Genomic DNA, 23,749 nt, shown 5'->3' with positions numbered 1-23,749 from the left:
CCTCGTCTTCCAGTAACATGGTGTGCATATTGGTGGTTTACGCCAAACACTCCGGTGTCCCAAATCCATGAAAATGCATGCCTGTCATCGTCGCCAACTACAGACGAAAGGATGATACTCCACATTTGTGTCCACTCAATTGTTTTAAATGTTCCTGGATCTCCGCGAAACTTTAGTCGATGGGCTAAGCTGAGCACCATATTTCATCCAAATCGCTTTACCAAGGCCCGCTTTACATGTGTTACAGAGGTACACGTGTAGTCATTTTGTTAACGCCCGTCCTCACGGTGCGATTTGAAGTACTACTTTGTAGCATACAACCGAGTCGAACCGTCAGAACACCTGAATCGTTTCGGTTTTTATCTCATTCAACGAGTTGTGTGCTAGTCGAAAGTAATAGAGAAAGGTCTATTTTCATGTTACAAGTCACGTGCACTGGCCAATCAAATCGCTTTAAATGTTTTCACTACGAGTTAACTCCCCTTGTGTCCTGTATCAAAGTTTGTCTACAGCCATGTTCGAAAAAGCAGAGTTAAGTCAGGATTATCTTTTACTGACATTTACCAGAAAATGTAGGATCGCCAGTCTTCAAATTACTTTCTACATGAGTACAACCCACTGTTAAAAAGCACTGCCATGAATAACGTGACCTGAACAACGCAGGACCTTAGCAATGGAGCCGAACGAGAAAAATGCGATGCCCGAGACAAGTCGTGTATTTCGTCGAACACTACATATCGAATACTACACGTTGGTACTACAAATCGCATCGTGAGAACGGGCCTTTAAACTGACAAACGTTGCGTAGCATTAATGTCACCTCTACCTATCATTCCCAACACATCTGCAAAGTTTCTGCAATATCTGTGGATGGCTAATACTGGAGCTGCGTGGACATGTTCTCATTTTGGTGAAGTCCAGTTTTCGTCTTAAAACGATGATAACTTGCAGAACATTTCAGGAATACCCCCAAACCATGTCCACATCTGCAAATCATAACCTAGGGGAGAAGCACGACCTTACTCATGTGCAACAGGAGATGAAGCCAGCATGAGCTGGGCCTTAACTCACAGCGACTGCATTGGTGAGAGGCTTCTCGGCCATTGCACCGTGCTGGCTGGCTAACTACTCGCCCACAAAAAATAACGATAAGAAAATGGTGATATATCCTCTGATAGCTTTGTTAAACAGTAACACAGACATCAACAGTTGTCTGATCTGCCAAAGTATGTATATTCAACATCATCAGAACCTTCATGTCAAACAAATCACAATATCTGTACACAACTGTTTAACACATACCTGGCAGTTTGTGTCACAATTTATCACGTTGACACATCTTGAGACATCTCTAACAATCCATACTTTTAAAAACAAAGGCATATTAATCTTAATTGCGTAGTTTATTGTGAAGTATTTCATAAATATCAAATAGTGAAAGTGATAAAAGCATAGCATTAATGAAGAACAAGTATTAGAATTCCACTAAATGCAGGAATCGCACAAGTATGTAACTGATACACAACATGACAAAATTGTCTACAGTAGATGTAATTCACCCAATAGCGTATTCATACTCAGATACTCAAGGCTTCTGTGAAGTTCTTGATCGCTTAGCAATAAATGCATTAAGATATACACATAGCAGTAATGACATTTTTCACACATTCCAAACTCGAAAATTTATCCGTACACTGAATAGAAATAACCTGTGTATGACGTACTTTGCAACATTTGTTTTAAATAATACTGTTTGAAGAAATGCAAAACACAACAAAGCGAAAACAAAATGACAGCTGGAGCCCCGGGCAAGTCTTACCATTTAACTCAATTATAAACAAGCGTATAGCATTAAGAGCAGGACTAAAAACCTTAATATGTAGAGAATAAGAAGCAGGTAAAACACTATCACAACACAAAACTGCTTTCAAATGACTGTGAGAACAATGACTTACTGCTAAAAACAGTAGTTTCACAATAGTTACACTGACAGAATAAGTGCATATCCTGACAAACTGAGACATTTTATTGTTGAAGAATTCTCCTTGTTTCTAAATTGTAAGTGAGCCAAAATGTATGAAACAATGAATTATGAAGACACCTCACTCTTTTTAATGAATGCAGTGAGGTCCATGTATTTTCGACAGTAACTTTAGGATGACAGCGTTACAGAGTCTGTTCACTTTGCACAGTACTCCTCTTGATATGATGAATGTTCGGTGACAATGAGCTGACTCACTGAACTAGGCGCTGACCTGCCCCAGCTCACACCTCCACCTCTTCTGTCTCGGACGTCTCAGCCACAGCATACTCTCTGTTCTCATATGTCCAGAAGTCATTAAGGTCAATCAGTATACTGACAACTGTGTCACCCTGACCACTGTCAACACAAACAAGTAACATACAATTAGTACTGGTAGGTGCAGAAAATTCAATAAAAAAAAAGATTCACAACAAAGATTTGTCCTTGCTTTAATCTCTCAAGTGCTATCGCCAAGACACCATATTTAAAGTCTTTTGTATTACTCAGTCCACTTCCAGTCTTCCGTCTTCAATTTTTGTATTAACTTTGGAGTACAATGATATTCAACACAATACCAATACTCATGTGCTCACACATTCAGCAAACAAAACATAATAACATAAACAAAAACCAATCCTAAATTCCACGAAAAATCTGCCCGTATAAATAGATGTCCAACACATGAACTTGCAGAGACAGTCTGCTTCTTTCTACCAAAACAATTAATACGCAAAGCTTCCAAAAAAAATAAAGTTGATAACATGCAATTACATTAAGGTACTGAAGTGAATAAGTTAACAAAAGTTTTATTTTCGTTTCAGAACACACACACACTTGTAAATATACAGGCACACCTGTCAGATATCATTGAAAAAATCTCTATGCATCTTAATTTATACGACATCAACCACCCGTCATCACACCTCATCAAAGTCATCTCAGAGCGGTGGTGTCGCATAACTCACCTGCAGACCAGATCCTGTAATGTTATATGTAGAGGGTCAGCCGGCTTCACCATGTCAAATATCTCATCCTTCACATCCTGGAATGACACAGGCTCCTGACCATGCAACTTCATCTGATCCTGAATAGCCTGAGAACAGCACAGCACTGCATGAAATATCACATTACACAGACCACTGACTGGCAGATTGCTACTCCTTATTTCACTTATAAAACATTTAATGGGGGGGTGGGGGCTTGGGGGGAATTGGGACACTAGACAATAAGTTCCGAAAATCAAAAGGAGACACACAGTAAGGTTATTTCTAAAAGCACAGCACGCCTTTACTGACGATATTTTACATTTGTGTGACATTTAGACCAGATAATATCATCTAACCATGCTTATTTATTAATTAAAGTTGAAGGATTAAGTTTTTGCAGCATATTGGACATTTTTTGCCAATACCATGCTGTAAGTTTAGAGCAAGCAGATTAAACACATTGGCATAGATAAATGCATGCAAGAATTTCTTCCACTTACAAGTTAGATAAAAATTTTTCTTACCCTAAAAAAGTAATTGAGGGAGAAGACATTGAGATAACCTCTGTTCTGGACATCTAGAATCCTGAAGAGGTACTGCAGAGCCTGGGACTCCTTCCTATTCTCAAGGGCCAGAACAAAATCCAGGTAAGTCTTGTAATCCTGCACAAATAAATAAAACATTACAAAACCTGCCTACTTCCTCTGGTTGCCCACTGAAGTAGTACAAAATTTGCCTACTTACTCCAAGGACATTGGAGCAGTACAAAATTGCCTACTCAATCTGAGAGCCAATTTAAAGCAGTATAAAACTGGCTTACTTACCCTGGTACAAAATTTACTCCATGGGCCAATTAGTGCAGAACAAACCTCGACTACCTACTCTGATGTCCAACGGAAGCAGTACAAAACTTGCCTACTTATTCTGAGGTCCAACTGAAGCAGTACAAAACTTGCCTACTTACTCTGATGTTCAACTGAAGCAGTACAAAACTTGCCTACTTACTCTGATGTCCAACTGAAGCAGTACAAAACTCGCCTACTTACTCTGATGTCCAACTGAAGCAGTACAAAACTCGCCTACTTACTCTGATGTCCAACTGAAGCAGTACAAAACTCGCCTACTTACTCTGATGTCCATCAGCAGCAGTACAATACTTGCTTACTTACTCCAGTGGCCAACTGGAGCAGTACAAAAATTGGCTACTTACTCCAAGGGCTAAACCTTGACCACCTACTCTGATGCTCAACAGAAGCAGTGCAAAACTCGCCTACTTACTCTGAGAGCCAACAGAAGCAGTACAACACAGCTCTGAGAGCAAATAGTCATGTGGCTGAGTAGAACCAGGGCTTCTCACTTCCTTAGCGTTAAACAAGGCAATTTTGTCTCATAAAACTCAGCCTGTCTGCAGCCTAGAGAAAATATTTAAAGTGAACTGACTGACTATTTTACTGCTTGTAAGGACTGTTTGTAAAGAAAGTTTATAACAGTTTTAGTGGGATCAATTGAAGCTTCTATATACATTGTATTTATCAACTATATTCACTGAGACACTGGCTCGGGCTGTTCATACCATCTCTCCATCGTAGGTCAAACACTCCTGGAAGACACGGTCCAGGAAAACATCAGTCAAGGTCCCTGTGCCATACCTGAGAATAAACACAAGCGAAGAACTATTATTAATGTGCCATACCTGAGAATAAACACAAAAAAACGAACAATTATTAATGCCATACCTGAAAACATACAAAAACAAAGAACCTTTAATATTGTCCTTAGTGGGTACTATACCTGAAAATAAACAATAAATTGTGGCTAAAGAGCCATTAAATCATTGATATATTTGACTAGGGATAAACTGTACTCAAGTAAATTTTCATTATATCAGGCAGGATAAACCACTGACCTGCGGCAAGTAACTGATGAACTCTCCTACATGTTTAAACCTTCAAAGTGAGGGTCACACTTGCCGAGTGTTCTTAAACTTAGCACCACCTAGAAAATCATTCTTTCAACTGAATGTAAGCCACCTGAACCACAGAAGTTGTTGATTCATCATGATCACACTTGACCCAGCACAAGGAGGTATTCAAGGATTGAGTCACAGATTTTAGTTTTTGACACAGATTTTAGTTTTTTTTAGTATTGTTTTAATAGCAAAACAATACTAAATAGTATGATGCATATCATGGCTGAATCTTAGGTAATCTGTCAATCAAATCACTCAGCTGGTGAAATAGTTAATCATGACTACACATGATGCATAGGGCTATAGACTAGACAACTCTTTACTCAAGGCTGTAGATTAGAGAACTCTTTACTCAGGGCTGTAGATTAGAGAACTCTTTACTCAGGGCTGTAGACTAGACAGCTCTTTACTCAGGGCTGTAGATTAGAGAACTCTTTACTCAGGGCTGTAGACTAGACAACTCTTTACTCAGGGCTGTAGACTAGACAGCTCTTTACTCAGGGCTGTAGATTAGAGAACTCTTTACTCAGGGCTGTAGACTAGACAACTCTTTACTCAGGGCTGTAGACTAGACAGCTGTTTCCTCGGGGATGTGGACTATGCAGCTCTTTACTCAGGCCTGTAGACTAGACAGCTTTTTACTCAACATGCCACTGTGGATCTGAGACACTCAACCATAGAAAACAATTCATGAGTAGACTAACCTTGCCAGCTATTCTTTACTCAGCATGCAATTGTGGATTTGAGGCATTCAGCCATAGTAAAAGTTCATGATGAGTAGACTAACCTGGTCAGCTCCTCTTTACTCAGCATGCAATTGTGGATTTGAGGCATTCAGCCATAGTAAAAGTTCATGATGAGTAGACTAACCTGGTCAGCTCCTCTTTACTCAGCATGCAATTGTGGATTTGAGGCACTCAGCCATAGTAAAAGTTCATGATGAGTAGACTAACCTGGTCAGCTCCTCTTTACTCAGCATGCAATTGTGGATTTGAGGCATTCAGCCATAGTAAAAGTTCATGATGAGTAGACTAACCTGGTCAGCTCCTCTTTACTCAGCATGCACTTGTGGATTTGAGGCACTCAGCCATAGTAAAAGTTCATGATGAGTAGACCAACCTGGTCAGCTCCTCTTTACTCAGCATGCAATTGTGGATTTGAGGCATTCAGCCATAGTAAAAGTTCATGATAAGTAGACTAACCTGGTCAGCTCCTCTTTACCCAGTATGCCATTGTGGATTTGAGGCACTCAGCCATAGAAAAAGTTCATGATGAGTAGACTAACCTTGCCAGCTCCTCTGCACTCAGCATGCCATTGTGGATTTGAGGCACTCAGCCACAGAGACAGTCCATAATGAGTGGACTTATCTTGCCAGCTTCTCGTTACTCATCCATTATGGATCTGAGGCAATGAGGGACAGAAACAGTCCATAATGAGTAGACTAACCTGGCAAGCTCCTCTTTACTAAGCATGCCATTGTGGTCCTTGTCCAGGTTGAGGTACTGACCATACACCCTCAGTGCTGAAGGAGCAGAGAACCAGTTTGACTCCTGCATCTCTTTGGACAGGTCTTCATCTCGCAGCTACATAACATGCAACAGGAGATAAGATCAGGTGCAAGGCAAATAATGTACAGGAGACTTAATTTTTGTTCTCTTTTGTTCAGGTTTCTGCACAACTGTTCCTTAAGAAATGAATGTCATGCAAACATTTTAAGTATTACATTTTCCCCAAAGCACTTCTGCTGTCCACAAGATTTCAGCACATTAAATTCTTTGATGCTAGGCAGTTGAAACAGTATTATATTTATTTATTTATTTATTATTTATTTATTTATTTATTTATTGGTGTTTTACACCATACTCAAGAATATTTCTCTTATAAGAGAGCGGCCAGCATTATCGTGGAAGGAAACCGGGGGGAAACCCACGACCATCCGCAGGTTGCTGAAAGACCTTCCCACTTACAGCCGGAGAGGAAACAGTATCATAAAATGATTATTCAAACTACATGCATATGATATCTTGATATATATGTAGATCACAACTTTTATTTATTCTGTGAGCGACATTTTGATACAGTTACTATTACCGTTATCAAGCATAATGATCACAGTGATGTTGATAATTATTTGGCTTCTGGATGACTGAAACTATACTTAATAGAGGGATTTACAATTGGCTATAAAATGTAGAAACTGGTCCACTATCAACCATTATATAACTTATTCATAACTTATTCATATAGATTTAGTTTGTACGTGGGTTATCACATTCAGCAGTGTTCAAGAACCACATATCATGTGCATGGATTTATTATTTTTTTTTTTTTTTTTTTTTTTTTTTTTGATTGGTGTTTTACGCCGTACTCAAGAATATTTCACTTATACGACGGCGGCCAGCATTATGGTGGGTGGAAACCGGGCAGAACCCGGGGGAAACCCACGACCATCCGCAGGTTGCTGGCAGACCTTCCCACTTACGGCCGGAGAGGAAGCCAGCATGAGCTGGACTTGAACTCACAGCGACCACATGGATTTATTAAGGCTTACAAAGAATTTATGCACAGCTTGTTGTCTTAATATTTTCTAACGTACTATAGTTTGTTTCTGGGCGTTCCTTGTGTATTTTGCGCGCCAAAACTACATGGTAAATATCCACAAAGATTCAAAAAAAAAAAAAAAAAAGGATTGGCATTGTTTCCCACAGCAGTTACAATCAATGGAAATTCCCACACAATGTAGGAGTCAAACAGGAAATATCATTATCAACCGAAAAAGTTCCATGCATGAGGGAGGATTGGTGCGTCCTCAGGACACATCAGTAGTGAATTTACTGCGTCCTTTCCCATTTGTTTGGGTCAGAGACGCAGGACGCGTACCTATCTATACCACTGTGATCAACCGAAAAAGTTGCATGCACATGAATCTGCAATCTTACTGTCAAACAATATTTATTAAGGGTAGGAGCTAGGGAATTTTTTTCTTAAACCATTGATCAGAAATTATTTATATTTGGTGAGGTTGATATACCCCTCAAGGTATGTTGAAAAAAGGAGACATATTTTAAAAAGCATTATAGGTTACCATGGTAACGGTGGTCACCTTGAGAAAAGAATGACAACCTTCAAAAAAGTTTTTACAGCGAACTATATCACTTACAGATGAAGTAAAAACTGTTTTGGAAAGGTAAAAACATAAAGAATGGAGTGACAAAAGCTGTTTATCAGATTTCACTAAGTGTCTGCCCAAAAGAGGACTATTTGCAGAAAGAGTTAATCTGCAACTTCCCCTTGGTTTCCATGGCAAAAACTAGAAAAATAAGGTCAACAGACAATCAGCCTCTGTTACTCTTCAATAATATTGTGTCTTCTATGTGCCAAAATACTGCTTCTGTAGACTTGTGTCATCTTAGTTCATTTCAGTTAGAAGACGGACTAATATTTTAATAAATACATTCTGATACAAATGCCCTTAACATGCACCAACTGTAATATAGTTTTACCTATACTGAATATGATCCTTGCTGTTTGCTCTGATAGAACCACTGGTCCAAACAAGTCTCAACTGAATAGTTCAAAACCCCCAAGCTGCGAAAGTTCTCCCCTCCTGCCTCTGCCAATTCCAGCTTCCTGGCATGTTTTCGCTTATCACAAATCTCCTGTGCAACCTCAGAAGACAGCCTTATACTGTCTGACTCTCTACACATGTCAATATGGTCCATCATCCTGACACTTTCAGGACAGATGTGCTCCCCGATGGAGTTCAGACATGTAGTCAGCTGTGTGCTACCCTGGTTAAACTGCTGAATACCTCAGAAAATACCATTCTTCAGTCTTTGTAATCCCACAAATACAATCTTTGGGCAAAATCGCCATATTACTGAATGTAAACTTTCATTAGCGTTTTGCGTTTTCCCAAGAACATTCTAGTTATCAGAGCTTGCTCTGTCGGTTATTAATAAATTTGTTGGGTTGCAGCCACAATATCCTAGTTCAGAGATGTACTAATTTTTTCTCCATAGTTTTCGTGGCGGTTGTGTATTTGCTATGTCACGTTTCCAGAAGCACCAAGAACAGGAACCTTTAGGGCAATTGTGGTAATGATGCTCTTCATCACTTGATGCACACTGAAAAAGTGATGCCCACATGGCACTTCGCATCTGTTCTGTTGTTTTCCCAATGTTGCTCCTTACAGCTTTATCATGGCACTTTGGCAATTTTCGGATTTTCAGTTCTGTAAGTTTGCCCTGGCCCTTACCGCCTTGTTTCTGTTTCTACATTTTACGCAAGCGGTGCCTAGCCTTTTAGAAACATGACTGATACATTCTCCTGGCCATCACAGGGATCTTCCTTAACAACATGTGAATAAGACTTGGAATCAGCATCTGACAAAATACCTGTATACCGTAGACCATTTTTTTTCTACACACTGAGCCCACAAACGTGATGCACACTCTGCTTCTACTGCATTAGACGACTCCTTGAAATTTTTGTCACGCTCAATATTTGCCTTATGAAGATAGTACCAGTCTTCAAATACATCATCATCAACATCCCTTTCAGATTCCTAGTTGCAACATTTCTGACAACAGGTACTTATCACTTCAGTGTCTAGAACTAATCCAGTGAAAAGATCCATAACTGAACCAACTCCATAATGAAATCTTTGGCCCCTGGTTAACCAGCTCATGTCGAATCAAACGGTCATGTTTATCACTAATGTCAAGATGGGGATGCACACTTTTTTGAGTTTCCTTTGTGATGTGAACACAGTCAGCAAAGTGTCCGTCCATCCAATGGGCATGTGATTTTCCCAGGGATCTTGTCCCTCCTGATATGTTTTGTGATGAAGGCATGGCACTCCCCACAACATCTTTATGTCTGATTTTTGACTGCTTAACAAGGAAATCCCTCAGAGCTTAAAAATGGACTGAGTTCACTTTTTATGTGCTGCTTTTTGTTCAGTATGTTCTTGTGTTGTACCATGGTTCAGTTTTCCTTGAGAAGTACAATAACAATGTCCAACTGCCTGACTGGGTGAAGATGGCATTGTTGTACTGCTATTCAAAGATCCATTTTGTTCAGCATTTTCACTCGTTTTCTTACAAAATCGAGCTTTGGCCAATGGTTTCCTACGTGAGGGCGTCTTGCGCCCAAACTGTTTTGATTTTGGGAGCATAATTGAGGATACTTCAGTGAATATAACTACAACTAATAAGCTTTCTTAGCCCTCACCAGGGTAAACAGTTTGCATTGTGACAGATTCAAGATAACACTGGAAATGACATTGTGAACTTCCAATGAAAGAGCGTTGTTTCTGCCATCAAGCTACTCTGTAAAATGCTCATTATTTTTGCAAACAAATGACCTACTTACAGAAAGAACGAGCTCACCTAGACCAATCATAGCTGGTTGCTGCTAACTTAACCCACCAGTTTGATCTCGCCCTCCATATAAGGATATTCTCAAGCATTTTCTGCTCCTTCTGATGACCATTTACACGCAAAATTTAAAGCATTTCCTTATTCGGTACATACAGTGTCACAGAAAAGGTCACAGCCTTTCTTTTGGTATACCATATGTCAAGGTCAATAATGTTTATCTACATGTCAATCGAAAGTTTAACTTATTTACTTCCCTTTTCAGCAAGAAAGTGAATTGGCCAAAATTAACGTTTTTTCCTCCCACTAACTCCTTCCCTTAACAGAGGCTACCCATCATGTCAATGACACACAGTTAAAATAATTATAACAAAGTAACATACCAAATGAAGTATAGATCAAATTTAACAAGCCACCTCTACTGTGAAAACTGTCAAGTGTAATATTAAACTCACCTCTAGCAAGTCATCCAGAAAGCTGCATGCTAAAATATCTTTTATTTTAATCTTGCCAGTCCTCATTGGATCGAGGAAGAAGAAGAATTTCCTCACTGCTGTACACACATAGAATGAATAGAAGGATCGCTCTAACCCGTTTAACTGCAACGGAAATCATCTTTGTGTTACACACGAGAACAGCAATGAACATTGAAAGCTAACAACAGATTATTGCATAATCAGAAATTGATAGATTTTAGTACGTCCATATATATATTTACTCCATTGAAGTGCTAACACTTCATCAAGTAACTGAATGATTATGACATTTTATTTCTATCATGACAGGATCAAAAACATCCCTAAACCAATGCTGCTCCCTACCAACAATGACATTCACTGTTCAAAAGGGTTTTTAACATACAAAATTCTACTCTTTAGAAGACAGCAATTTTGAGCAGATGATAGAAGATATGTATTGCACACCACCTGTCCAAGCTCATGTTGGAAGTGCATAACTCCCACAATTATGTCCCAAACATACTCCAACATTTCATTCAGGACTAACTTGCTCATCATTTCAAATTCTGAGAGTTCCATATAATTTCCAAAATGTGCTTTTAGGTTCATTTGGAAGGAAGAATAATCCACCTAGAAAAACATTACAAATGCTTTGTAGGGAAAACAAATGGCCATGCAAATATATCAGAAGCACTAATGTGCCTGTAAGTTTGGACTGAAACAAAATTAACTAACTTCCAAAATTCCCTGGACACAATGAGAACAATGAATAATACACAGATTGACCGTCAGGACCTCAACATCACCAGCAATCTGCCCAAGAACAGGAGGTCTAATTAAATGTGCCCTTGAGAACTTTGCAATACCATAATTAATATCTAATAAAATCAATAAACTGAAACACTCACCTGTGGCAGTGTGGGTATTAACTCTAAAATGTAATTTTCTAAATCCTGTAACACAAAGACAGAATGTTTTGTACCAATCTGGAACGTAATACACACAAAATGTTTATTTATATATTTGACTGGTCTTTAACGCTGTACTCAAGAATATTTCACTCATACGACAGCAGCCAGTCTATTGTTTGGGGGAAACTGGGCAGAGTCAACAGGAAACCCATGACCAATCACAAGTCGTGGGAAAAAGTTCCTACGTATGAAAGGAGAGGAAGTCAGCATGAGCTGGACTCCCATTAACCATCTTCGCTACTAAGTTCCCTTCCACCACACAATCTGTAATTTTGTTATTCACTAATGCAGACATGGATGGGAACAGCTGTTGCTAGTTTATGAAACATGATTTTATAGGTTTTGAACTGAGTTTAGAAAGAATGTGCCTTCCAGGGTGACTTTTTCAAAGTTAACAAAATTCAAATTTATGGGTTCTTGACACTTAAGTCACAGTAAGGAAAGATTGATTTTGACTTACTGCTTTTTCCAATGTATAATATTTATTGTGCCATATAAAATTTCTTCTTTGATCAATAATTTGTATCCTCATATATTTAGATCTGTCAGAAATATGAGCTTGATGAAGGGGAGATAACTCACCGACTCCTTCAGGTAGCCCTGGCCTGCCATGTCATAAAGTGACAGGCCTATCCTCGTCTGATGAAGCCACACCTTCCTCATGACATAGTTAAAGAATTGCATGATAGAGACTCGGCCATAGAGATCAGTCTGCAGTAGTTTGGAGAAAACTGTTGCGGTGAAAAATGGCCTACAACAAGAATAAAAAAAATGACTGTGAAAGAAATCCCAGCATGCTTAGCTTTATTTCTTATAACAAAATACGCAGAAAAAGGAAATACAGGACATCTTAATTACAGGAAAAAGTATATGCCACAAAATAAAGGACAGAAGACGCTGAAATCCATTTTCTTGCCTATTCAGTACATGTATATTCTCCAAGTAATTCCAGTTCAACAGACCCAATAAGTTGAGTAAGTCTACTGCATATATTGAAATCATACACGATACCTGCGTACAGGGTTGATGTATCTAAATAACGAGGCCATTAAAAGGCTGTTCAGCACATCGTCTTCCTTTGACTTTAATGCTCCTGTTCCTGACCCTCTAATGAATATTTTGTATTGAATTAAACATTAATTAAACCAGTAAAAATACAAATGAGTGACATTAACCATTGAACTGCTGGAAATCATGCTTATCTTCAGCTGACTTACTTGCACTTAGGCCCTGCCTGAGCACCCACTTTGAGGAAGTCCTCATAATTTATTAGCTGTTCATCCCCAATAACAGGTGGGGTGTGATGTTTGTCCAGCAGGAACCACAGACTCTATAACATTACACATGGACACACATTAACACAACGTGGGAAGAGGTATATAGTACAAGTCTATACGTACTATCTACATGTATATACACACAAATACAGGCATGTGGAATAGTCACTCAGCAATACCCCTATATGGCCTGGCTTAGTTTTTGTGTCAAATAAGTAGGTAGAAAGTGAAGTGAAAAGGTGACGTTGAGTCCACCAACACACCAGAAATTATTTTCTTACCTTTTTGTTACAATGTGAATGCCCTACAATTAAGCCATCACAGTGCAGTGTGATGTCATTTTTCATAAAGGCTTACAACTTCTGTACTGACAAAGAGAAATCACAGAAATAAGGATGCTGACACCAACCTGTAACTCATCATTGTCCAATAATTCACGACTCCGCCTTTGTAAAAACACGGCTCTTCAAGAAACATGGAACAAAATTTCAATACATTAAAGTTATTACAAGTCAAGCAATGAATGAATCCTTGGGGGTTAACATCATACTTAACAACGAGGATTCATTAGGTGTATGTACATATATTGTGTGTTCTTGCAGCAGGGCAAGTCCATGCTGCCAATGTGCTGCCGTCACTGAAGTAGCATGCCGAAGACACCAGACATGACACCCCAACCAGTCATATTATACTGAGTCCGGGCCAACCAGTCCTGTTTCCATGCTTTAACTTCTTAGTGCTATGATTTTCTCTTTGGTAAGACCCAAACCTGGGTTTGATCCAGAGTCTCCGGATTTCTGTAGGTCAAGGACACAGGTACAATTTTTCTTCAAAAAAGGGTTCTCTATGATTGCCTAGATTATTTGACTGAATTCCACAAATACAGAAAAACCAACAATATATTTATTATAAATGTCACAAGTTGTAAGTCATATGACACATATGCAAAATCCCCAACCAAATACATCAAAACCTGCCAAAATAAGACTACTTTCTGATATATTTATAATGTTTTCTGAATAAAACATGGATGTATCTCTTCTTATAACAGCAGAAAAAATATTTGAGGTAATTTTTTCTGTTCATTTGAACCAACAAATATGTAATTCTAGCAGGAACACTGAGTTTCTTTTTTCTCAGGTGATTTGACAATATAATGAACAACATACTCATATCTTTACTTTTCCAAAAAGGTGGTAAAGAAATGTAATATTCTACTTTCAACACAATTAATATCTGTCCCAAATTTTAGAAGAATTAGCATAAATAGATGTACAGCACTGGAGTGAAAGAAGACTGGATTGCAAATTCTCTTTTATAGACTATTAACCCTTACCTAGATTCCTCCCGCAGTTTTTGCAAGAGCAGCTCATCTTCAGCCGGAAGCTGCAATTGTGACATTGTTAAATTTAGACAGAGAGAAAAAGAAGGCATTGCTATCTGTCTAATAGCAGAAATTATACTTGACAAACTAATAACTTCATGACAAAGACTAGGTACAAAATTATTCACCTTTTTACTATTTATTATTATTGAATAAATGTATGATTACATGGCTTTACTCCAACATAAATCCCAGTGTACATACACTTGCTGCTTATTCAAGTCTTGTTACAGAGGGCCTCTGAGACAAAAGCAAACTACCACTTTAAACAGACCTCTTTAAAGCGAAAGACAGCACCTGACTAATGTTTATGTCCACTGAAAGACTACCATTCAATGTATCTTAAACCGACGTTAAGTATTTTTTTTAGATATTTTAGTTTTCTTGGAAACTGGACACACAGGAAAAATATTTTGTCCCACTGCTTGAATTGTTGATACAGCAGGCCTACTATATCATTTACAAGGAAATCCAGTGATCCTGTTTCAATAGCCTAGCTGCAGATGCACGACCTTGGTATTCCTGGTTCAGGTCGTATCCTCCAGAGGGGTTGTGCTGGTTTTGACCACAATCAATGTTTACAAAATTACAATAGGATTGTTGAACAACTAGATTCATGCTCAATTCTGAAACAAATGGAAATAAATCTAAGTACCACTGAGGCAGATCTAGGCATTCAACTGCCGTTGGATTTTATGCTACAATTTTGTAGCGGTGCCTTCTTAGATGAAAACAGTGCTGATCTAGTTATCGCTGATGTCAGAGAAGCACCTTGGCTTTTTCAATAATTTTACTGTATTTCATCATAAAATAAAATGAATGACAAAAAAAAAAAAAAGGGTTTAGGAAGATGAATACGGTTTGAGCCCAGACAGTATATGCTACTGTCTGACATAATTTGTGATACCATCACTGAATATTACAAGGCTTGTAAATCAACTGAATTTAGGTCTGTGGTGGTAAATCATACAGACCTGGGTCTAAATTTACGAAATGGGCCCTGTCCCACAACACTTGTGAAATTGCCCTTCGGCTACATGTATCTAAATCGCTGTAAATGATCTCTTATACGGTGGTTTGTGTTATCATATGTCACTCCATGGACTGAATGGGTAGAGGCTATGTCACAGATTAGGGAGCGCAATCTGATAGTAACGTGTTTGACTGGATAAATATTCTCATTTATTTTACGTCTTATTCGGTGAAATCTCATTAAAATAATAAAGCATAATACTTTTAAGAAAGCTTAAGTATCCAACTTTCAACTGAAATATGTTTTAGCCAAGTGCTGTCTTGTCCTTTAAAGAAAGGATATCTTCATTCATTCATTCACCCTGGCTACATTTCAGCCACCTCATGTCCACATTGTAGATGGTTACTATGAAAATGTATCCAGCTACCTGACAGAATTAAAAGAAGTAAAACAGGACCTTTGGTCAAGGCAAAGGTAGCAGGCTGCAGGTAGCTGGATACTACCTGGTAATAATTCCCTTTGTAACGAATGTAAAACATTGGATACCACAGAAAACTAGACTGAAAAACACTCTCATCTAAGCTATGTAAGTTTTCAAAACTACAAAAAGTACAGGAGGGTAAAAATACTCTGACTGTCTGATCTACATGTATACCTGCTAATCTTTGCATCATTTGTTTCTGGCCAGTGTGAAGTGGATGAAGTTTGGATGGTAGTGCTAATACTCTACCTTATAATAAAACTTGGGTATTGCTGCATATGATGCCTCATTGCCATTCTTAGGACCTTTCCATTTATTGTACAATTCAATACATCTTTCTGTCTCCTCTGCTTTCACTTCCTCTGGCGGTCTCCTCTCTGAAAACAGACAAAAATATAATTCATGTGATCGATTTAATTATTTACTTGATTGGTGTCTTACGCCATGCTCAAGAATATTTCACTTATACGACGACAGCCAGCATTATGGCGGAAGGAAACAAGACAGATCGCGCATCAGCATCCTAAAAAAAAATAATTCAACAGGAGATTCATCATTAGGAGACCACAATGGTAGAACGTAAAGCTGGCACTGTGTCAAAAATGGAACTTCAAAATGTACAGACATGTTGAATGGACATATATTTCATATCCAATATGTTTTAAATCAAATCAAGACTTAAAATTGTCTCAGCTATAGAAATACAAGGTCATACTGGCCTAATTTCGCATGGGGACAGTTCAAGGAGAGTCCTCTTTTTATACTTCTGACTTGACATGGAGTTGAATATCAGAAGCTCTGATACACGGCAAAGAACCAGCTTTGGCTACCTGTGAGTAACTTAGTACATTATGATTCACCAACGATATCAATCCCACTCCAGGAGTAAGGCCATGTGGATAAGGCACTGATTCCCTGCAGCCAGTTCACATTATCATTTGTATTGCAAACAACTTTTAGAAAAGGAGAAAATCAACTCACATACAAGGCACGATACATCACTTGACCTATTTCCAAAACAATTATTAATGGCTTTGTTGGATTAACTACCAAATATAACATGGTACTTCACTTGACATGGATAAAGTAGGGACTCCCTAAACAGAAATTCACACTGCAGTCTGCCCGAGAAAGTTACTATCCTCAAGTAGTACACAGATCTGATCTTATAGTGACCCGAGCTACAACTGAGGCTTGAGGTACAATGGAGACTCGAGGTACATATGCTTCCAACTCACTCTCCCACTAAGGTGGTCAAACTTGAGCTTTAAAACACAAGCACACAAAAATCTATTCACAATGCAGACATGTCACTTTCCTACATGTACAATCTAGCTATGCATACAAACAACCAGCGCTGACACAAAATCATAAATCGAATACATAAAAATACAATGTTTTATACATGAAATTGAAAATAATTCCTACGTCATCAAAAAATAAACACATGTAAAAACAAAGACTAGGTTTATTCTGATGAGAGATACATGTAATTATAATAAAATAGTTATAAACCATCCATGTTCTGTTGTTGGTTGTTATATTAAACAAAGCACTAAAAAGCCTCCAGACATGTACGTTGTATACTTGGCTATGTTACAAGCACCCAAGGGAACCTCACCTCCGATCACTGAATTGCTTCAACCTAATTTACATTGCCTGCAAAACACTTATACTTCAGGAAGAGGGGAGCCAAGATCATCCTGTGCTGTATGAAGTTTTAGTTTGAAATATAAGCCTTGTCCCTGTATATGAACTTCCCTGCACAGATTTGGAAAATCCCTTTCAATGTCTCTGCAATACTGCATCAGTAAAAGGATACATTTCCTACTGGCTAAAGCTTCCTTGGCATTATAGGGCTGGTGACAGTCACTGGCAGCTCAGGGAATATGCCAATGACATGATCCCTGACACACTTTTGGCCAGAGAAAAATTATCCTTATACCTGACAAACCTCTTTGCTTAATATGGTATGTCCCAAACAGTACATTTCTGGTGCCAAAAAAGGGGCTCAAGTGAGAGCCTCAGGCTGGAAAGAACATATTGTTTGATGCCAACTTGAAATGGGGCCACTCTTGGGGATTTTTTGATGAAGTAGGTTTGATGCAAAAATCTTCAGTTTTGAGCCTGTTACTACAAAAGTTAAGATATACATGAATCCATTTCAATTTGTCACAATGACTACACCCCACAGAGATATACACTCGTCCATCACTAAACTAATTTAGATCACAAATAGTAAACTCAGGGGTAGATTCAGTCATTGACTCAAACAGCTGCCTGCTCCCTAAAAAAACTGATACATGCGCGACCTTTTTACTGTTACACACAGTATCTTGCACTGTAAGCTGTGTTTTTTTTTACATAAAGAATCCACAAATGGTAAATATGCGACATCATCATATTGCATATGCTCAGCGGACAAGGCTCTGTGCCCTTACTGAGTTATGCAGGTAAACACGCTGATTTAATGAGGCAGCCAGATGGACCTGTGTTAAAAGGATGCTTTGAACCTAGTCACAGTAGGTGGGGAACAGCTTGAGTCCATTTACTCAACCCCTATTGGCACAATTAGGCTGTCATGTTTGCTATCTTAGTCATGAAAATCACGGCTGACTACTTCCGCATGTCATGGGTCCAGTCATTGACAATCAAAGTCAAACGCTACATGTATATGATTCCAATGCAATTCAGTTTTTATCCAAAAATTGGAGTATTTGTACCAGAAAAACACAGAACTGAGGTTTTTTTTTTACTGCAGTATTCAGTTTTTACCTGAATTTTAGCAACAAATACGGGGGTCTAAAATCAGTGTATATGAATCCCTGCATGCATTGTCGAAAGTTGAAAGAATACATGACACTTCTGATCCCAACTGAAAGAGAAATTGTGGAGAAATATACGGAATTTGAAGTGACAAGCTTTTATATACATCTTTTAAAGTAATAAGTATATGTGAAAATGGAATAAAATGCAACATTTCGAAGAGCAGTCTTACCTTATCATGTCTTCTCTGCCCTTGGTTTAGAGATATGGACCAGTGTATGCCAGATTTAAAGATGGTAAACTATTCCAGGGATCATATATTCTTACCGCTGTTTGTCATTGACTGATTTCTCGATTCTGCCATTGATTTTGATTATGCACAAGTCAGGAAACAGGTATCACTTTACAATACATTTTGATAGCTTAGTTCCCGGGGAAGGGTTCCCTAGTTCAACAGCCATGGAAGTCAATGTGTGTATACTGTTTCTTCAGTGTTTATTGCATGAGTTTTTGAGTTCATGGATCATACATTGACTACAATACAAACTCCGAAAGGCTCCAACTCTTTTTCTTATACTGACCTAGCATGGTTGGAGTCTTGAGACGCTTACAATCTTACTTTTGTACTCAACGAAGGTCCAGGGCGATTTTTTTTGTTGTCGAACAAGTCTCATGCAAATAAAAGACACCAACCCAAAGACCTGCTTTACGCACCCACCGTACCCCCACCATATGTCCCTACTCGATTTAGCACAGATTTATTATAGCCATGAAGGCACAGCAGAGCAATGGGAAGATGGAGGTATTCACTGAGGACATATGCTGTGGAAGCCTTCATGGCTATAATAAATCTATTCTAAATAAAGTAGGGACATATGGCATAGTGTGCAAAGCAGGACTTTAGGTTGGTGTCTTTTATTTCAGTGATACTTGTTCGATAACAAAGACAATCGGCCTGGACCTACGTTGAGTATGAAATTAACATTGTAAGAGTTGAGACTCCAACGACACTAGGCCAGTGTAAGAAAAGGAGTTGGAATCTTTTGGGGTTAACAATAACTTCACTACATGTCCCACCAATGGGGCTGGGGAAAAGCACAGAAATTGAATCTAAGCACTAAGATTTATTTATTTATTCCATTGATGTTTTATGCCGTACTCAAGAATACATGTATTTCACTTATATGACGGTGACCAGAATTATGGTAGGAGGAAAGGGAGCAGAGCCTGGTGGAAACCCACAACCATCCGCAGGCTGCTGCCAGACCCTAAGCACTAAGAGGAGGATTTAAATATTTTGCTGTAATTCTATTGTAATACCTACTGTGGATTTACATGTACAGTACGTCTTGGATGACATTTGACAGCTCGTGATTTTATTAGCGTTCGCAAAGCTTGTTTAAGGAAGTGGCCACCAGTTTGTTTTGTTAAATGGCTAAAAGTTGACCCCAAGATCCCCAGTTGTAGTACCCCTTTTGCACCATGTTTTCCTGTACTATTACATCCCAAAAGCACCCAATATATAAGGTGGATCGACAAACAAGGTGTTACAGGTTGTAGATGTTGTGTACTAGTTATTTTTACAGTGATGACAAGCCACAAGTCTGTGCTAAAGACTTCAAAGATATACAATTGTTAAGTTTATGTGTATTACACTGCTGACAAAAGTTTGAAACAAAAGATAAACTTAGAGGCTAACAATGACCAGCTTCTTTTGGGGTTTTAAGCAAGGATGGGAGTGATTTTAGAGCTGATTTTGATGGTTGGAGTTTGACAGTAGAAAGTAAAAAATCCTTATTGCGCATATGCTGAAAGCGTTTGTTTATACTGGAGCACATTGTGTTCACAGCATTGCTCAGTAAGCGTGTAGTGTTCAGTTGTCTGGTTCTAAATTCACAATGGCATACTAACTGTGCATGATTGGATCATATAGTTAGTTAATTTTAAAACTGAATTATGTGATATAAGTACATGCCTGATTAAATCAATAAAATAAATTTGAATGGCAAAGGATGGAATTTATATGCCTCCGGAAGCAATTGATCCGGAGTTAAGAAATACTTGACAGCTGATTATATCTGAAGAGATTATGACATTTGCTTAGACAGTGTTATCTAACATTACAAAATAAATAATTATCAATATTTAGGAAAAATAATTGATAAATATGACACAAACAGTACTTTCTTTTAGGGCAAATATTGACAGGGTGGATTTCACAAAAGAATGACATAATACTGAGTTAAAAATGAAAACTTCCAAACGCTTTATTAGTAATTAATTTTTATTTATTACATATTAAACAAAGCAGAATTATTTTTTGGAACTGGCTTCTGTAAAATCAAAATGGGTACCCAAATAGCCGAACTTCTGCATTTTTTATATTTCATTTAAACTTGTACCCCTAAATTTACCATTAATTCTTAAATACTATAATTCTTCATTCAGCATCATAAAATTATGTCTATATACTTCACAGTTAAACATGGGAAATTTTAGGCCTTGCTTGGACCCCTAAAAAGTGCTCATTCTTTGCTATTTTCATAATATTACGTTTTATTGGGGGGGGGGGGGCTGCATTCCAGAGGCTCGCGCGCAAATTCATTGCCTTGCTAAATTATGAACAATGTATTATTGAAATACACATAATATAATGAGCTTTCGAAAAATGTATAGTTTGTTGTGGTTTCTATGAATTCTAAAAGTCATTTGGTTATGCTAATTTTATCGTTTGGTCTGGCTCGATACAGCTTGGTTTAAACTCGTTCTCGCCATGATAAAACTGCAGTATTGCAGTTTGTCCTAAACAAAAAAAAACTTAAAATTAAACCACAATCATGCATTCATTCTTTACCACTGTCTGAAACTCAACACACTTGTCAAATGTCTTGCGTTGTTGTTGTAACCCTCACCCCGTTCGTTTATTTGCTACACTCACTCTTTTTCTCCAGGTGTTTTTTAAGTGTCTTCGCCCAGTCCATGATTCGGGACTTTCTGTGTTCTTTTCGCGTCATCTCATCCCCAGTACAAAGTTAACTTTCATCTCGAACACAAAGACAGGGGTACCTGTTAATTTCTCAAATCGACCGCTCAAGTCGGTGGGGGCACACTGTCGTCCATCTTCGGCAGTTCCCTTTTGTGTTTCCGCGGTTCTGATTGGCCAATCGGGTATCAACGCCACCTACTCTGGCTTTGCGGGGACAACTTGTGGTCATGTTGTAACGTGTTTCAGGGCTGAACATGTGAATAACGCTATGTAACACCCGACAAGACTTGAGTCAGTGTTCTAGAGAAGTAAAGACATGATTTTACAATGCACATCGACGCCCAGTCCGAGATTTCTCCATGTGCTGTAAATCAGTCCAAACTGCTGGATTAAAGCGAAAAAGGCCGTGAATTTATATATGTATGCCGTAGGCTATATTACTACAAGCCAAGATCGCTTTTACATTCTCGTCACCACAAGACACGGGGGAAAAAATCAGACAATGAAATACATTTTATTCAACGTGAAAGAGAACATGGTTGTAATGATAGAGGGTTAATGTAAATTGGGATTTAATAATATGGGCCCCACTGTAAAAATGCTCGATACTTTATATGATGTATATGGAAAAAAATTGAAAACTGTCCTTCTTGATCCCATTTAATTCAATATTAGCAGATACATATAATCTTCAGAAGCTGCTGACAGTGTGGGTTATATGGGGTACACAGTTTTCTAGTGTGACAGTCCCATCAGCTAGGGATTTTGAGCCAGCGAGCTCTGAGTTTAAAGTCCACGCCTCTAGGCCTACTACTAGGCTGAAGGGAAATTCCCCCCTGCTTGGACGTAGATAGCGTTTATATATCACCCTGTTACATTCACCCCAAGTCTTCCTCATCACATGACCCTTATGACTACCCAGGAAAGGAGAGTTGAACCCATACACTGGGTCTACCAAAGCATCACAGCCTGCTATATTGGCCACCCCAGCACCAATGTGACTGGCCTACCAGCTGGGGATTTGAACAAGTGATCTCTAGGTTTGGAATCCACGCTTCTACCACTAGACTAAAGGGGAAATTCCTCCCAGTCTGGAGGTAGATAGCACTTATATATCACCGTGTAGCACTAGTACAGTGGTAGGGGAATTCAGTTGGTGAAACGAATGACTGTGTACAGTTACACCATTTGAATGAATAGATATTGTACCGCATGTGAAAATCTGCTTTGCTCAAGCACAGAAGGCCCCGCCAACATCACCTGGTCGATAACAGCCGGATTCTTGCCCACCCCTCAATATGCCTTTATGAAATGAATTAAATATAAACTCTATTGTAGCATAAAATTTATTTTGAACTACCTTTAAACTGATATAGGCCTGCTGACGATACTCAAACTGGCCAAGGCTATGTGAAATAAAGATTGTCAGATTGTGTCAGTAATGGTTTAATTTATATTTAGATTTAGTGATATCATTCATTTGGGCAAAGTTATATAAACTTTTATGACCTTAAACCCCAAGCAAACAATCCAGACATTAATGCGAGAGAATGCACAATAAAATATTTACGAATTTGCTTGGGATAAACCACTGACTGTCAGGCGGCCATGGTGCTTCTTATATTTCCTGCCATACTGTTTTATTCGACTTCACTAAACAAACCAGACAGGTAAAATTCTTCTTTTATTTTCAGTCCTATTAATACATGTATTTGATTACTTCTTCCTGATAACGCATGCACATGTACAAGGTCATACATGCAACACAATTCAACAACAATTAATCATTTCTGGGTTCCCTTTCTTTGACAAAGACACTGTCGTTACTGTAATTTCCAGCAAGCAGCCTTAACCTAGAATTGATCATGAACTGACATGAATGACCTGGACAGATACTTGTACTCAATAATGTGGAAAGTAGCACAAAAGATTTATGGAAACCTACACAATGCTAACAGTTCAGATCCAATCTGACAAAGTCATACTAACACCCCTCCATTCCAACATTACAGCTGTATAAAATAGAAGAATTAAAAACACACAATCCTTTCTTTACTAGGCTGTAAATATATGACAGTGAACTTCAAGTCTGC

General features: G+C 38.4%; 1 protein-coding gene across 1 annotated transcript; it reads right to left on the bottom strand.

Annotated features, from left to right (window-relative positions):
- Positions 1-1,164: 1,164 nt before the first annotated feature.
- Positions 1,165-21,791, bottom strand: LOC135467787 (serine/threonine-protein phosphatase 2A regulatory subunit B'' subunit gamma-like). The gene is made up of 13 exons (XM_064745632.1): positions 21,609-21,791; positions 16,154-16,281; positions 14,403-14,452; positions 13,476-13,530; positions 13,007-13,119; positions 12,372-12,540; positions 11,727-11,771; positions 10,816-10,959; positions 6,426-6,562; positions 4,583-4,658; positions 3,534-3,671; positions 2,989-3,116; positions 1,165-2,380 (listed from the first exon to the last, which is right to left on the bottom strand). The coding sequence occupies exons 1-13, from the start codon at positions 21,682-21,684 to the stop codon at positions 2,266-2,268; spliced, it is 1,374 nt and encodes a 457-aa protein (XP_064601702.1). The 5' UTR covers positions 21,685-21,791; the 3' UTR covers positions 1,165-2,265.
- Positions 21,792-23,749: the final 1,958 nt, after the last annotated feature.

This window comes from Liolophura sinensis, chromosome 6, assembly GCF_032854445.1.
Source record: "Liolophura sinensis isolate JHLJ2023 chromosome 6, CUHK_Ljap_v2, whole genome shotgun sequence".
In the NCBI taxonomy this organism is placed as follows: Eukaryota; Metazoa; Mollusca; class Polyplacophora; order Chitonida; family Chitonidae; genus Liolophura; species Liolophura sinensis.
This window is presented reverse-complemented; position numbering and strand designations above follow the sequence as displayed.